The following is a 15,138-nucleotide window of genomic DNA, read 5'->3' as shown; positions in this document are numbered from 1 at the left end:
TGTGGTGTTGCATTTCGTTTTTTCCTCAAACACTTGTAATTTTAAACAGGCTCTACCAATACATGCCAGATATCCCCAGGGAAGAGTCAGGAACTAAGGCAAAGTCTGCAGCTGGTTATCACACAGGGCATCGGAGTCTTTTCTTGGCAAAGGTTTTTGGGATGTTTTTGGCTCGGCTCTGAGAGAGAGAGATTTCAAATAATTTAGAGCTGTAAGTGTATTATCTTATCTGTGCACCGAGGAATGAATGGTTACACACAGGGCTGGAATTTCTTATTCCTATTACATACATTTAGTATACATTTCTTCTTCCTTATATATCTGTAATAATAACAATAATAAATTATGAATAATTGCAGTATTTGATGAGGTAACTATTACAGTACAGACCGTTAACAACTCAAATTAAACTACATGAAGTTTGGCTAATGGTGATTTTGAACAAACACGGTGTCCATTTTGGGAAGAACACAAAGTGTATGCAGTAAAATAAGAAAAATGGGAAAACAACAGCACCAAATTGGTTGCATGTGCCACATAACACTCTGAATCTTCGTTAATAAAATCTCCACAGCTCTTGACTCTGCATTTGTCTTGAGCCAGTTCCCTCTGCTCAACACATTCTGCCAGCCTTATTTTTAAGACTGTTCAAGAAGATGAAAATAGTGGCTTCTTATAAGATAATTACTCTACACATCAATTTCCACTGTCCCTCTGCCATCCACTGCTAATGAGAACTGAAAAATACAGTATAAGGACCTATCAGCCGTGAGGTCTACAGCAGCACTAGTGATTCTTCTTTTTTCTGGCTTGTCAGTTACTCAAAAGGATGCTTAAGTTGGTGCATGAAATCCGTGGCATCTGGCTGAAGAAAGTAGTTTTCTGATCCAAGCCAATCATTAAAAAAGCTTTCCCCTTGATGTAGGAAATCTGGGATTTGTTTTACAAAGCTTCTTAGTGTGGTTATGTTTCACAGATACGGTTTAGTGATTCCCTTTGCGAGAGCTAACGTTTTGTTTTTGAGCGCTTTTATTTGCGAATATTTTCTTTTATAAGGAACTTCTGGGAGGGGCTAAAATCAGGTGATCTTTATCCAAAATCAGTTCAGTGCATGAAAGTTTCTTATTTTATCTGAATGAGAGTTTGGAAACTGACTTCTTTCTGATCATTCTGTTGAAACATTATCATTGTAAGAGCACAGTATGTTCTATCATATCGATGTCCTCAATACTTCAACAAGAAAATGTAATGGATTAAAAAGCAACAACTAAGGTCCAGGCATGCAAATTAATGTGGCTAAATTAGCAATTATAAAAAGTGCCCCTTCTTGTTCTGTTTCTAAAATGCAGGATCTTCTTATCGGTTTTTTATATATCTTTTTTTGACTAATACATTAAGTGGTCCAAACTGTTCTTGGTTCTTTTTCTGTATCATGATATAGTGATGCATCTATGTAATTCTCAAAAATACAGCATGATTATCCATATGCAAAGCAATTACTCATGATTGGAAACACAGCTCCTTTACAGAGAACAAAGTTAAAAGTCTTTGTTTTTGATGGTTCTGGTCCTGCTTCTGTAATTGTCACACAACCAATCTCCAGTCTAGTCTGCATGAATGCCAGATGTAGTGCTTGCACACCAGATATGTTTATGCAGTCCTGTTCCTAACAAGGAAATGATTGACATTTGTCTGCCACCAGTCCCAGCAGGACTGAGTGCTTTGTTGTTCTTCTTGATGAGGGCCTGCCATTTCTGAGACCCCAGGAGTAAAATATGACATAGCAATATATAACAAAGCCAATCATCCAGTATTACATACAAGTTGAAAGTCTTGTCCTACATCCTGTTCGCAGCTCTCCGCTCTTTAATGGGTTTTCCATGTGTTTCCCTCTTCGTTTCTGTTTCTTTGTCATTGTGGTTCTGAGCTACGGAAAGCATGACTTCTGCATGACTCCTAGTCTGCTTTTCAGAGCTGTGGCGAGGCTGCAGGCTCCCTCGAGTAGCGTCTCCTCACAAATCACACTCGTGCTGTGAAAATTAATTTTATTTGGCTTCCTATTCAGGCTATGAACTGCCTGGCGAGCAATCTGTATGATTCTTCATTTAAATTTTGCAGTGTTACGATGAGTCTTCTAAAATTATTTATGTGATTAAGCATATTAAGTGAATGTTTAAAAGAAGAGGTGGGTGATATGGTTACAGTACGTGGTACCACCATATTTCTTTTTCATTCCAAAAAAGTGAAAACTGGCCTGCACACTCTCACACACCCACGTATCGAAATACCAATTGAAGAACACCACATTTATGAGTAAGGCATTCTGCACTGGGGAGCGTCATCCTCGTTGTCAAGGTTACAGAATGCTCTTTGTCTGGAACATGAAGTAATTCAGCAGACATCCAGGTGTTAGAATGTTATTCATTGCCTTGAGGCCATTGTAGAGGTTAAGAGTAGTCCATTACAATATTCGCTGACTAAGTGGATATGGTGGATGAAAACTAGTACTGTTGAGTGACCTGTTCTGCAGCAGAGATGTTGGGCACAGTTAAATGACGTCTAGCCTACTCAGACATGGGAATAAAAATGGATCAGAGTCATAATCCCCCAGCTTGTTTCAGCCACTTGCTTTAAAATGAAGAGATTCTTAGACATCTAATTCAGCTGGTTTAGTCGTAGCTATTTGCAAAAGCAGTGAAGCAGTTTCTCTCTTCACTGAAACCCTTGGCAGATGATATAGGTTATCTGAGGAGACTTTTTTTTTGAGTGAGGCTGTGCTTGAAACTTGATATGCTCACAAATATTTGCTATTTTTAGATCTGATTTCCCATAGCATTATTATTATTGTTGTTGTTGTTATAATAAAACCTTGCTAGGCTTTGCCTTTTCCCCAGCATTACACAGGTAACGTTTTCAAGGGAAGGTAAAGCAACATGAACCTGATTTGTACAGGTTGGGCTGATTACAGGAGAGTAAGGCAGGTTTCAAGATGTCTTTCTGTACAACTATGAATTAAGCACAAACAGGTGCTAGTCACAGTAGGACTAGTAATATCAGTGGTGCTTGGCCTTCTACCTCTAATAAATGGACTGTTGCCAGTCTTAAAGGCAGTCATTGAAGTAAAACTGTTCAAGCTTTGGCCTGCTTTAATTTCAAAGCCAAGTGTATTACTTGATTCATAGGTGGCTTGTGTGAAGGCCTTCTCCAGATTTTTTTAACCCAGTGGAACCCGTTTTTTGTGAAACACTGAAAATCATTTTGGATTCTTTTAGCATCTTTATGTGTGTTTTTAAGATGAGATTTGCTGTATTACTTTCATGAGGCTAAAATACTGTAATTCATCTCTTCCCTGTCTCCTGTGAGTGTATGCATCCAGCTTTTTTTTGCCAGACATAGAGTACGAATTCATGATTTCAGCTGTCCCTGTATCAGGAGTGTCTTCTCATTAGCAGCTCTTCAGGGGGTGTGAGAGGACAGCTGAGCTGTTTGTGAGTCCCAAGCACTCAAAACAAGATCCTTTCTTCCATGCTCTGACCTCTTGTGTGCTCTATTCTAGTATTCTGCAATGAGACCAGTTCTGCTGTTTGCCATATACCGCATGAGCCATCTTCATAAAGCTTTCATTGACTCACTTTATTTTCCATGTCAAAGTAACCCAAGTGGAGGAGTGACACAGATATTTCAGCCACCTAATTTTAGCATTAATAAAATGCTTTTTAATGCTTTTAACTTATTTTAAGCATCTGGAGTTGTTTAAAGTGATGAAAACGTTTTCATGAAAAAAATGAAGAAAAAAAAACACAGCCCTGTATCCTTAAAGACCACACTAATAATATTAATTCAGTGATGTACCTATAGTTTTGCTAAATCAGTGGGAAGTTGCACTAAGAAAGTGGTTTTTGAGAAGTATAAATGTTTTTTTTTTTATCTTTGTCTAGAAATTTGCTTTACTATGAACAACGTGGACTGAGTGTTTATCTTGTTTTCATCAGACTTCCTGTTTTCTTCTGGAATTGGGACAGTGTGGGTTTCAGAGTCTTTCTTGTCTGATTATTAAGAGAACCATTGTTCATGGTGCTGTCTACGTGTGAGAGACCAGCATTTAGAATAAGTGTCCTCTCTTTAGCTTATACATTTTGTAAAGGCTGATTTTGACATAAAATTGCTGTTATTAATTTAGCTGATACCTCAATTCAAGGTGACTACATGAAGTACAGTTAATTAAAATGAATACTGTTCTCTGCATTGACAGCAGCATTGTTAATTAGATTTTGATGGAGCTGTAGAAAACCCTGGAAAAGCCTGATATGTAAGATCTGAGTGTTATTTCCTTCACTGAAGCAACAAAACATATAAATCTTTATTTTGACCTGTTTTATTACATAATTAATAATCCCATTCAGTTTATTCATTAAAAGATGACATCCTTGCTCAGCTTTGGAACCAGGTCTGACAGCTGCTAACACGTGAAATACATACTTCTCACAGGCCTGCAAAATCACAGCTTACTGTTTGAAATCAATCAATACATCTAATTTTTATTAGCAATACTGTCCTTCATAACAGTTTGCTTCAAAGTGCTTTAGAGAATGATATAGCAGTTAAGAATATTGTACAGAAACAGCTGACCACGTTGGCGTGGGGGACGGAAAAACAATAACTCCCAGTGGGAGAGAGGAAGCCTCTGGGGGTACCGGGCCCAATCATTGTCCTCTACCAGCCGATGCATTTGTGGTACATTTAATAACTTTAGGCCCTGAACAGTCTCTGCTAACTGAAGGTTCGGGATCATGCTGTCCGGGGTCCGGGGTCTGGGCTCAGCGTGACGTAGCTGAGGTTTCCTGAGGCTGTCCTGAGTCTAGTGTTTAGGTTTCTGATGTTATTGTCTATCAGGACATGGATATTCAATGTCTTATTCTAGCTCTGGGATCCAAGCATTGGGAATATAGAAAGATGAGAAAGTGGGTTGCAGTAACTGGGTGGAAGATCATGGTCTATGGTGAGGACTATGATGGAACAGACTTGGAACAGAACAGATGCAGAAGAACATCAGCATCCTTATTAGATAGCACAGGTATATTTATCTTTTCATTGGTGTGTTCCCATACCTTGACTTCAGTCACACCACAGAGGAGAGACTGACATGTCTTAGAATAGCGCAGCAATTAAATGAGCAAAAATGAATGAACATTGCTGTTTAAAAATGAACTGAGGACAGCAGGGCTTGTCAAACCGCACTGGCAGTTTACAATATCAATTAGACTCGTGTCATGCTCTTGGTATTACAATGTCCCAGGGCTGTTGCAGTGTGACACCAAACAGCTAGCAGTTACAATAAATCGATAACTCTGAATTGCATCTCTTCAACGCATTTTGTATTTCAGGATTTAAGGAATTTTCCCTTTTGGGGAAGATTAAACCTCAAATAGATTTTGAAAACCACCCATAAGAGATGTCTGTTGAACAGTCAGGAAATTCTGTAACCTGGAGGTCTTGGAAAATATGAGGGCAGAGCACCTGTGTAGAAGCACCTTTCCTGAAGCCAAGCTGAGAAAGGGTTTTCTGGTACATGACAGAAGACAAGTGAAATTCAGTGCCAGTACTTCTTTGGGATTAACACAGTCTGGACCCCTCTATGCATCTTCTCAGATGAAGCATTGTAGACTGGCCATTTGGGTGAGGGCCACTAAGATTAGAACTGCACACTGGAGCTGTGCAGTTTTGGCACCAGCTGCTAAAGGAAATAATAATACCCTCTCTAATTATAAACCTTTGCTATGGTAGCTGACCCATCACTGTCAAAGCTGGTTGTTCAGTTGCCACCACTTGCTTTGAAGTGCTCTTGTGAAACGAGTGTCACTAATGAAAGGGTAATTAATGTGGGTTTACTGTACATCTGCCATGAATAAGATAACTACGGAGGTAATTATTCACTGCTGCACAAGGCATCGTTGTAGCTCATGATACTTTTTTCAAAGTGCTCTTAACTAATACAGACAAAAGAGGACAGTAATATTCATTGTACCATGACTCGAGACAATACAAGCATCCACTTCTCTCAAATGGATTCATCCTGTTTTCTTAACTGCTGCTTTGATGTTGTGTATGTCCTTGACTGTGTGTGCAGCAGAAGAACCAATATCAGTAGGAAAAGAGGTTTGTAGTCAAACATGTAGATATAGTCTAGGCAATATTTACCCTGATTTGGAATCAGTATCAGTAGGAAAAGAGAGGTTTGTAGTCACACATGTAGATATAGTCTAGGCAATATTTACCCTGATTTGGAATCAGTATCAGTAAGAAAAGAGAGGTTTGTCGTCACACATGTAGATATAGTCTAGGCAATATTTACCCTGATTTGGAATCAGTATCAGTAGGAAAAGAAAGGTTTGTCGTCGCACATGTAGATATAGTCTAGGCAATATTTACCCTGATTTGGAAGAACACAAAAACTTCACTAATAGGAACAGGACCTCACCACAAGTCTTCTTGTAGTGAAGGGAAACCGGGTTGCCTTGGAGAGGTAACATAATGTGCAAACACCCTTTTCTGGGAGGAAACTGGATGGGACTGCAAGGGCAGCATACTAGCTGCTGCTTACCAGATGGTACAGTGAGGATTTAAGCAAAGCTGGACAGTTTAAACAACAATCAGTCGTTCTGGCAGCTCATGTCCTTCAGTATCAGTTGGTGCTGGTGTGCCGCCTCCTCCTGAATCCCAGCACTGGCCAGACGGCGTGCTCCCTTTTGTTTCTGTGTGGAGGCTTTTACGGCATCGTGTTTCAGGCGCCGCTCACCACAAGATTTAAAGGCTGCTGAAGCTGTGATGTAATGTGAGCCAGCCCAGATGTGAAAAGGGCAGGTCGCTTTGTAAAGCCACTTGTGCTGGAAAAAGAACAAATGGATACAATCCGACTGCGTAGGAGGTTCTGGGTGCTGGATACAGTAATTCCCCAATCAGGCCCTTGTTGTATACTCATCTGTCTCTTTCCATTGGGGATTTCTACTTCCTAATGAGAAACATTTTTGTGTAGGAATTGTTTATTGACTCGGTGTCCTTCAGCATAATTTTCAACATCATCTTTTGATTCATTACATGGGCTTATTTGTAATTTTGCCTGTTGACAACTAAACTCTGCTTAACTGGTATTATTTTAGGGGAAAAAAATAAACAGCATTTTTCGGCACTGCATGGCACTATGCAAACCTACAGAAATGGATTTAAATTTTTACTATGCAGGGTGGTACTGTATGTAGCTCAGTTTTTTAAAGGATGTCTGCAGCTTTATTGGGATGATTCATGGGCTGAAAGATGTTTCATATAGATGTACTGTATGTTTCTAATTGGCATGCACTTTCTGCTAAAGACTGTTATTTCTGATAAAATTAAATGGGAGATCTGTGTACAAAATGATACCAAAACATTTTTTTTTCCAGTGGAAAATACATTTGGAAAGCACATTTGTAATGAATTGAATATGCTCATTAAATCCATAGCCGTAAGTAAAGGTTACCAGATGTGTAGTTAAATATAGAGCTGTTTGATTTCAGTTTCCAGCATGGTATAGCTCACTGTTGTACAAATGACCATGCAACATAAATGTGTTGTGAAGCAACTACGGTATGCTTTCAGTATGTGCAGTCAAGGAAAGTCTGTGAGCGGGAACAGTTCAGCTTAATGCATTCCTGTACTTGATAGTCATGCTTGTACAGTACAGGTACAGTGTGTCATTTTACACAGTTAGTGAACTATTTCTTGTCAGAGATCTTTGTGTATCAGTGTGTGATAATATTAAATGATCCCTTTTGGTTTGGAGACACACTCATAAAGTTATTTGTGAGAACTCATCTTGCAGTTCCATGTGGAGACGGGCTCTGCGTAGGATTTGGTACTCCCGTTAGTTGTTGAGTACTTTTATAATTAAGGGCACTAATCATTCATTGCATTTATGTTTGCACAAATAATTGACATTAATTGCACATGTGTTCATCCCAATGGACCTCACAGCCCTTCATGGTGCAACTGCACATCCTGGGTGTTCAGTATAAGTAGGTATAGAAGAGGAGTAGTAGTACAGTATAGTAAGTAAGAGGAGTGAGAAATTAAGGAAGAACTTTAGCTTGGTCAGAGGAAGGTGAAATATGATCGGTTTAACAGGTGATAATACTATTTCCAGATGAAATGTCAGTGGAATGAAGTTAATTATTACACCCCTTGTAGTTAAGAATAAGCAGTAACCAGTTTGACTAAATCCCATTCTTACAGATTCAGAAAGCATTCATATAAGGGCAGCATTTGCCATTTCCATTTCCATGCTAAAAGTGGTGTCTCTGAAATGTGTAAGGTTGTCTCGGTATTCTCTGATCAAAATGGGTTGATTACAAAGGTCAGAAAACAAATTTGACATATTTAAATTAATTTTAAAAAATGGTTTGGCACCACAAAGTAAAATAATTCTGTAGCGGTCTACTGTCCTTCTGTACGTGTTTGCAGACCTCATGGAATGCATCGTTTACCAGAAGTCCTGCAATAATTAGAAATGCAGAAAAAAGGATGAATTTTTGGTGATAACATATAGCCGTGAGATAGGAAGTTTTTTGTGAGTACATGTCGAAAGACGGAATGTCTTCACAAGAAATGCCCCTTACCTTTGAGTTTCTCTGGCCTCGATATAGCCTATAACTTCTCTCAATGGGAAAAGCTTTTCACAAAGCTTGGGAAGCTGATCTCTTTGTGTGTACAGCTTGCCCGAAAGCCTTTTTCTTGAGCGGTCCTCTGCTTGTTATCTGTAAACCTGCTGTTGAAAATCAACAGCCACGCAGGCCAGAATTGCCTTGAGCTACAGAGGAGCCTGCTAGACTCCCGACCTTTTGTTTCCTTTTAGGAAACCTTCTCTTAACTATAGCTTGCCCTCTTCATTGTTTGTGTGTGTGTGTGGGGGGGGGATAATGTTTGCCATTGCTTAGAACTTTAAGCAGAAAAGACACCCAGATTAATTGACCTGAAAATGAATCTCCATCTTTCTTTTTTTTGAAGGAAACCAAATCTCCAGAGATACTGACTTAACAATGGCATTTTCATTTCTCTCTCTCTTTCTCTCCCGTTTTTAATTTAGATTGTAACCAGGGGCTGTGAGACTTCAGAAATGACCCTGCGGAGGAATGGCCTTGGCCAGCTCGGATTCCATGTGAACTTTGAGGGGATCGTGGCCGACGTGGAGCCGTTCGGGTTTGCGTGGAAGGCCGGCCTGCGGCAAGGAAGCCGCCTGGTTGAGATTTGCAAAGTTGCCGTGGCAACCCTGACCCACGAGCAAATGATTGACCTCTTGCGGACGTCTGTGACCGTGAAGGTGGTGATCATCCAGCCGCATGAGGACGGCTCACCCAGGAGGTAACACACGTCTTTTTCCGGCTGGTCTCTGTGCAGAATCGTGAAAAGATGTGAAAGTGTGGATGCTACAGTGTAAATATGATCCTTCTGAGTATAAACGACAAACAATCTGCTTCTGCAACAGCGATTCCACTGAGTTAAGGACATTTTTGTGTAAACCGCAGCGATAGGATATAGATATAAAAGAGTTTTTGTTATGCCTGCAGCAAAGGTTGTTTTGCAAACATACTTTAAATAATAACACTCCAGAACCGCAAGGAAATTGAGCTGCAAAAACCAGGACATGAGCTAACGTGATAAGAACAGAAAAACATTAAAAATGAAAGGATGCTGATTAGTTAGTAACTAATAAACAGCCGTGCAGGCCAGAATTGCACGGGTCTGAAGCGGTATCCACACTTTGCTTTGAAGTGTGTTTTGTAAAGGTTGCATCTCTTAAACAGCACCTCTCCACATACTTGCTGCCATTGCGGTTGATCAAACCGTGGTTTGATCTTAGCTGATCAAGCTCATCACATGTCTCAGCGTAAGATATTCCAGCTGTCCTGTTCTGCCAAATGATGTCATCCAAAAGCACACAGAATTTGTTTTTAAATGAAGACCTGGGACACTGCAGGTCTTGTTGTTTTAGAAAGGTTATTGGAACAGGATATTAAAATCACAATATTTTGAACTCAAGTTTCCTTTTTCTCCATTTCGCTTTCCTCTTAAATTGTGTCCAGGCACGGCTACTATCCATCATCTTTCATGTGGCAAGATATTACGTTGTGTGCATGTGGGACCTTGTCATCCACTCCCACTTTCAGTGTGTTAATTCACACACATGGTGATTCAGTGGCTAACCAAGCACTATGTTACAAAAGTGACTGTTGGATGTCTAGCTGAGAAACATTGGCGAATGAAAGAAGATAAAAGTTGTAGCTATTCTGTTACTTGTTTTACTTTTTGAATTTCAGATTCAATTTATCTATGTGGGAGTTAAATGTCAGCATTTTTTATACATCTGAGAATTTTATAGAGATCAATGCTCAAATGCTATTCTTAAATGAGATTAGCAACACTGATTTTAAATGCTTGATTACTTCCACTTGATAAAATGACAACAGGTTTAATCTTGCAATGTAGTGGTTCATTACTTTGTATTAAATACCTGGAACTCTAAATTCAGCTTTATAAGCATTTTTTACAGAGTGCCATTTTACCCATGCAAGTAGAAAATTTAAACATTTATTAGAAGAAATAAAATGGTTTTCAAATAAATGTATCTGAATGCAAATCCATGTTTCTAGTTTGTAACATATTTTCTATAATATATTGATAATGACTAAGATAATGTCAAATTTATCACAGTCTTAAAAGATACATTTATAAGATAGCTGCAAACCATCTGGTTTGAAAACTAGCAGACTCCTAGTCAGCGTTTCTTGCTAATGATAACAAGACAATCCACTTGATTAATGACATAACAATTCCAGTAGCATCTGAGAGAGTTTATTATGGATTACAAACAGCAGATTTCAATTTGCATTCTGTTAGTTATTTGTGCAATTATGTTTTAAAGTATTTGGTTTTAGAGAGCCTCACATTGGACAAAGACGGTGCTTGCTCAGAAAGTAATACTGCTGTTTAATTGTAATAAAAAGCAAAAACGTACAGTATACAGTACATTAAGTGATATAGCCTAGATCTTTTAATCTCAGACATTCATTGCCTTTACTCCTAAATTTTGGTTTAATTATTTTGCTTAATTTGGTGTTTTTTAGGGTTGGTAATAGCTAGGTCAATTATTTTCATATAAATTAGTATTTTCATATAATTTTTACTCATAACATTTTCTAAGCCCTTAACCAGGTACTTCAATTTGAATAACACCAAGCAACATTAGACAGATGTACTGTACCTTAAATACAAACAAGGACAGCCATTACCTTAGTAAACAAAGTGGTAACTTGCTGACTCCTGACTGGAGTTTCCGCCACTACAGAACTATATAATTTGATGTAGAGAGACATTTTTCAGCAAAGCACCCAGCAGTTTTAAATATAGGGAGAATAACTGTTTTTTCGTTGCTCCTTCGGACTTGGGTACAACCGGCGGCAGGTGCGAGTGCAATTTTCTACACAAAACGTATCAGACAAGAGACTTAAAGAAATCTCCCAATGCAAAAATAACTAGGGAACCAGAGGGCAGGAGGACATAAATCTTTCCCCAACAATAGACACGACAGCTCCTGGATCTCGTCCAAGCCTTTTTTTTTTTGCTGTCATAAGCAAATTGCGAGATTAGAGCAGCGTGTTTTGTGTGTGTGTAATCACGTTAAGAAGGTGATGCTTCCTGAGTCTGTTCTTGCCAGCGTGTTATTTATCTTGTGAATGCTCAGACAGTCGTGCCTTTGTCAGCGCTGGACAGTCCTGGGTCCTGCTTGGCCTTCCATTCCATGTGCCTGGTTCCTTCTTTGTTTCTGCCGCCTGGTCTAGCTCTGTAGAAGCTATTGATCTGTGCTGGCTTTACAATGCTGACACCTGACAATGTTCTTTTCGATTTCTGTTTTTGCTTCTTTTTTTTTGGGGAAAAAAAAAACTATTGTGTTTGCTTAATCTTCCCGTGTAAGTGCGGGCTGTCTGTAGGGCTGGCTGAGGAATCCGAGAGGACTCTTAACTGTTTAACACAAGTGGAAAACCGTTCAAGTCAACAATGAGTGCTAGTGTTTTCAGCGTTATCTCAAGCCAAAGGAATTTGTGGGAAAATTCAAACCCTATTCACCCACTGGAAGCAGATAGACACACACGCACACACAGAACAACTCCATGTGAGGAGACAACCAGCCCAGCTGCAAATATTCACAGATGTAGTTTGTCAAAGACTTATTTAAAAAAAGCTGACGAAACCCAATGCAGAGGACATGTTTTTTGGGTTGTTTTTAACTATAGCACATAGACTCTTGATGCTTCCGTAATGAAGTCAAGATTTAAAAATAATCTATGTAAACATCCCTTTAGTAACAGTACTTGTCTGTTGCTGTGGCTGAAGATGTACAGTATGTCGGCTAGATTTGTAACATCAGTATTTTTATTTATGTGTTCTTTATTTAGGGTCTTTAACGGCTCTGGCCTTTTAAGGTTTTCAATGTGCTGTCTTGAACAAAATGAGATATGTATCTAATATTAGATCACCCCAACCAGAAAATGTGTTTATTTATGCAGAGAGCAGAATTCCTAATTATAACACTTATGTGGTTCCAAAAGGATTAATGAATTTATTAAACATTGTATGAATTTATAGTGTACCATATAGTAGAAATGTACTTATTGGGACGTTTAGTACACAAATTGAGAAAGGCAGAGAGTTTGTGGATGAGCAGCATCTATTTAGTGAAAATTTCTAAATTCTAAATTTCTTCTTGCAATATAGTAGATGGCTTTTATGTGTGGTAGACTGAGAAACTGAGGGATGTCTATCTGTGATCTACAGTAGCATTGGCAAATTACACCAGTCCCTTCTATCAAAATGAGGAAATGGAAAAGAGGAATCTTGGCTGGAGAGAAATAATTTATTTGATCAAATTAAGTGTAAAGACTGAAAATGTGAAAGAATCTTGCATTTTCACAGTGCTAAATAATATTGTGAGTGTAATAATCCAGTTGATTGATTCTAGGACAAAACAGGAGTGAGGAGAAGATTGCAAAACTCTGTTTCATTTTGATAGAACTTTAATAATTCTTCCTGAACTTTTGCATTATGGTGATGGGTTTTACAGTTAACTGTCCTTTTTCAGAGCTTGAATATCAGATTATCCTGTGCTGCCAGATCAATGTCAGCATTGAGTTTGAGGTGGATGTATTGGCCTGTCAGCACAGCTAGAGTTAAGCAAAGACAAGGGGCCATGCATTAAAGGACTGGGCTGTCAAAATCACTTAATTGATTGCTATTGACAAATGCTTTGTAGCCTGTTACAAGCAATTTAGTTGATCTTGATCTTGCCACGAGTAAGAAGAGCAATAGTTCAGCTCCATCCAACAGTAGCTACCATAGTGGCTCATGTATTGGCATGCCATGCTGATTTTGATGTGCACTGGAGCTGATGTATAATCTTCCTGGGCAGCAGCTAGTAAAAAAGGCTTGCTATAAAAGTAGTTTGTTCTGCAAGTTAAAGATACGTTGTGTGATCTTCATTTCCATAACACCTAAAGTTGAGATGACTCAGTTGGCTTTCATAACAGTCATTGCTGCTCACTAAGTTTTTTACCCTTGAGTATTTGCCATGGTTAAAAGCTGGTCTCTTACTTGGAGATCTGGGATCTGGGGAAATTGATTCATAATATTTGCTTGTATCTGTATAGGACTTTTTGTCCCAAAGAATCCTAAAGTGTTTGGCATACAAGAGGATCCGTTTCAATCCAGCGCTGAAGTGTGGTGCCCAACTGGTGGTTCATGGCACCCGTTATATGGCAGTAACCCCCGTGCATTTTACCTGATACCTGCCAAAAGAAAATGGGGTTTTATTGAAATAAAAAGCATCTTTCTGGCTATCACAATGCTTTTACATCATATAATAATTAAAGGAAATAATGCTCTACTCTAATCTGATTTAATCACACCAATTTGAACACATTATGTTTACCTTTCCCCTCACACTCACCCCAGAAATAACAATCTAGGAAGGTCATAGGGTAATAGGGTAGACCAGGCAATTAATAGGGTATAATGATGTGCCATACAGAGGTCAGACGTGTGAACTGGTAAACTCAGCATTGTGGTATTGAATATGCTGCATTTTGCAGTGCTAACTGGAAACTGCAATTTGCATGGTATTAGAGGATCTATGGCAAAGTGTTGCAAAGAGCACCATGCCGAATTGATTGATTGGGAGTGATTGATTGACTCCTACAGTGTACTCAAAGGCCACTTTTTCTTAGGGCTCTGGAACAACAGAAGACTGTTGAAGCTCTAGATTGTGAGGAGGTATAGAAAAGTCTTGCTGGCATTATTTAACCCGTGTTGGAACTAATGAGGCATGGCAAAAGTGCTTTAGGGCTACGTGCTGGCTGTTTAATGGCTGGGTTAGCAACCTTTTTAAAAAGGGATTAACTACCCCAGCTGAAGTATTTGTCATCAGATAGGAACAACTCAGTTTATAATCAAAGCACTGCTGCATAGATGGCAGAAATTTTGAAATTGCTGACTTTTAATAGTTACATTGAATTGACACATGCGAGAACAGGGAATTAGTTAAATCATTCTTCGGTGGCAGCATTTATTAGCATGAAAGATAGACGGGAGAAGAAGAAGTTAAAGAAGGACATGTTGTGTTTTCAACAGAGACCTGTAAAACACTAAAGGTATTGCAAACATACAATATACAGTATATGCATTACAATACACTACAAAAATGTGTGCTTTATACAGTATATCTTTTAGATTTTAGATTCTTCAGCAAAACTCACTTATCTCCAGTGATAATTTTATCTTTAGCACCTTGTCTAAAGAAACCTCGTCTTAAGCAATTTTGTTGGGCCAGAAAATGCGTCACAAATTTGACATTTTCAAAACATAATGATAAACAATGACAGGCGACTGTTTCACTCATGTAACAGTGGCGTGTACATACAGTAATTGATGTAAATCTTGTCATTTTTATCTTTCGTTTTAAATGTCAAACTGTGATTGAATACTCTTACATTCTTAATTCAAGAGTAATATTACAGCTTTTCTTCTTAACCCTGATCTTCCGTATGAGTTTGTTTCCGC

At 38.7% G+C, this 15,138-nt stretch overlaps 1 protein-coding gene across 8 annotated transcripts in view; it reads left to right on the top strand.

Annotated features, from left to right (window-relative positions):
* sipa1l2 (signal induced proliferation associated 1 like 2) overlaps window positions 1-15,138 on the top strand; it is a 113,704-nt gene that overhangs the window by 65,171 nt on the left and 33,395 nt on the right. For all 8 annotated transcript variants that reach the window (XM_069179720.1, XM_015362612.2, XM_015362613.2 and 5 more), the window contains one exon: window positions 9,116-9,390. In XM_069179720.1, coding sequence (XP_069035821.1) covers window positions 9,116-9,390 — 275 coding nt within the window. The remainder of the gene's footprint in view (window positions 1-9,115; window positions 9,391-15,138) is intronic.

This window comes from Lepisosteus oculatus, chromosome 17 (genome assembly GCF_040954835.1).
Source record: "Lepisosteus oculatus isolate fLepOcu1 chromosome 17, fLepOcu1.hap2, whole genome shotgun sequence".
NCBI lineage: Eukaryota > Metazoa > Chordata > Actinopteri > Semionotiformes > Lepisosteidae > Lepisosteus > Lepisosteus oculatus.
The sequence above is the reverse complement of the archived record's forward strand: the minus strand, read 5'-3'. Positions and strand labels throughout refer to the sequence as shown.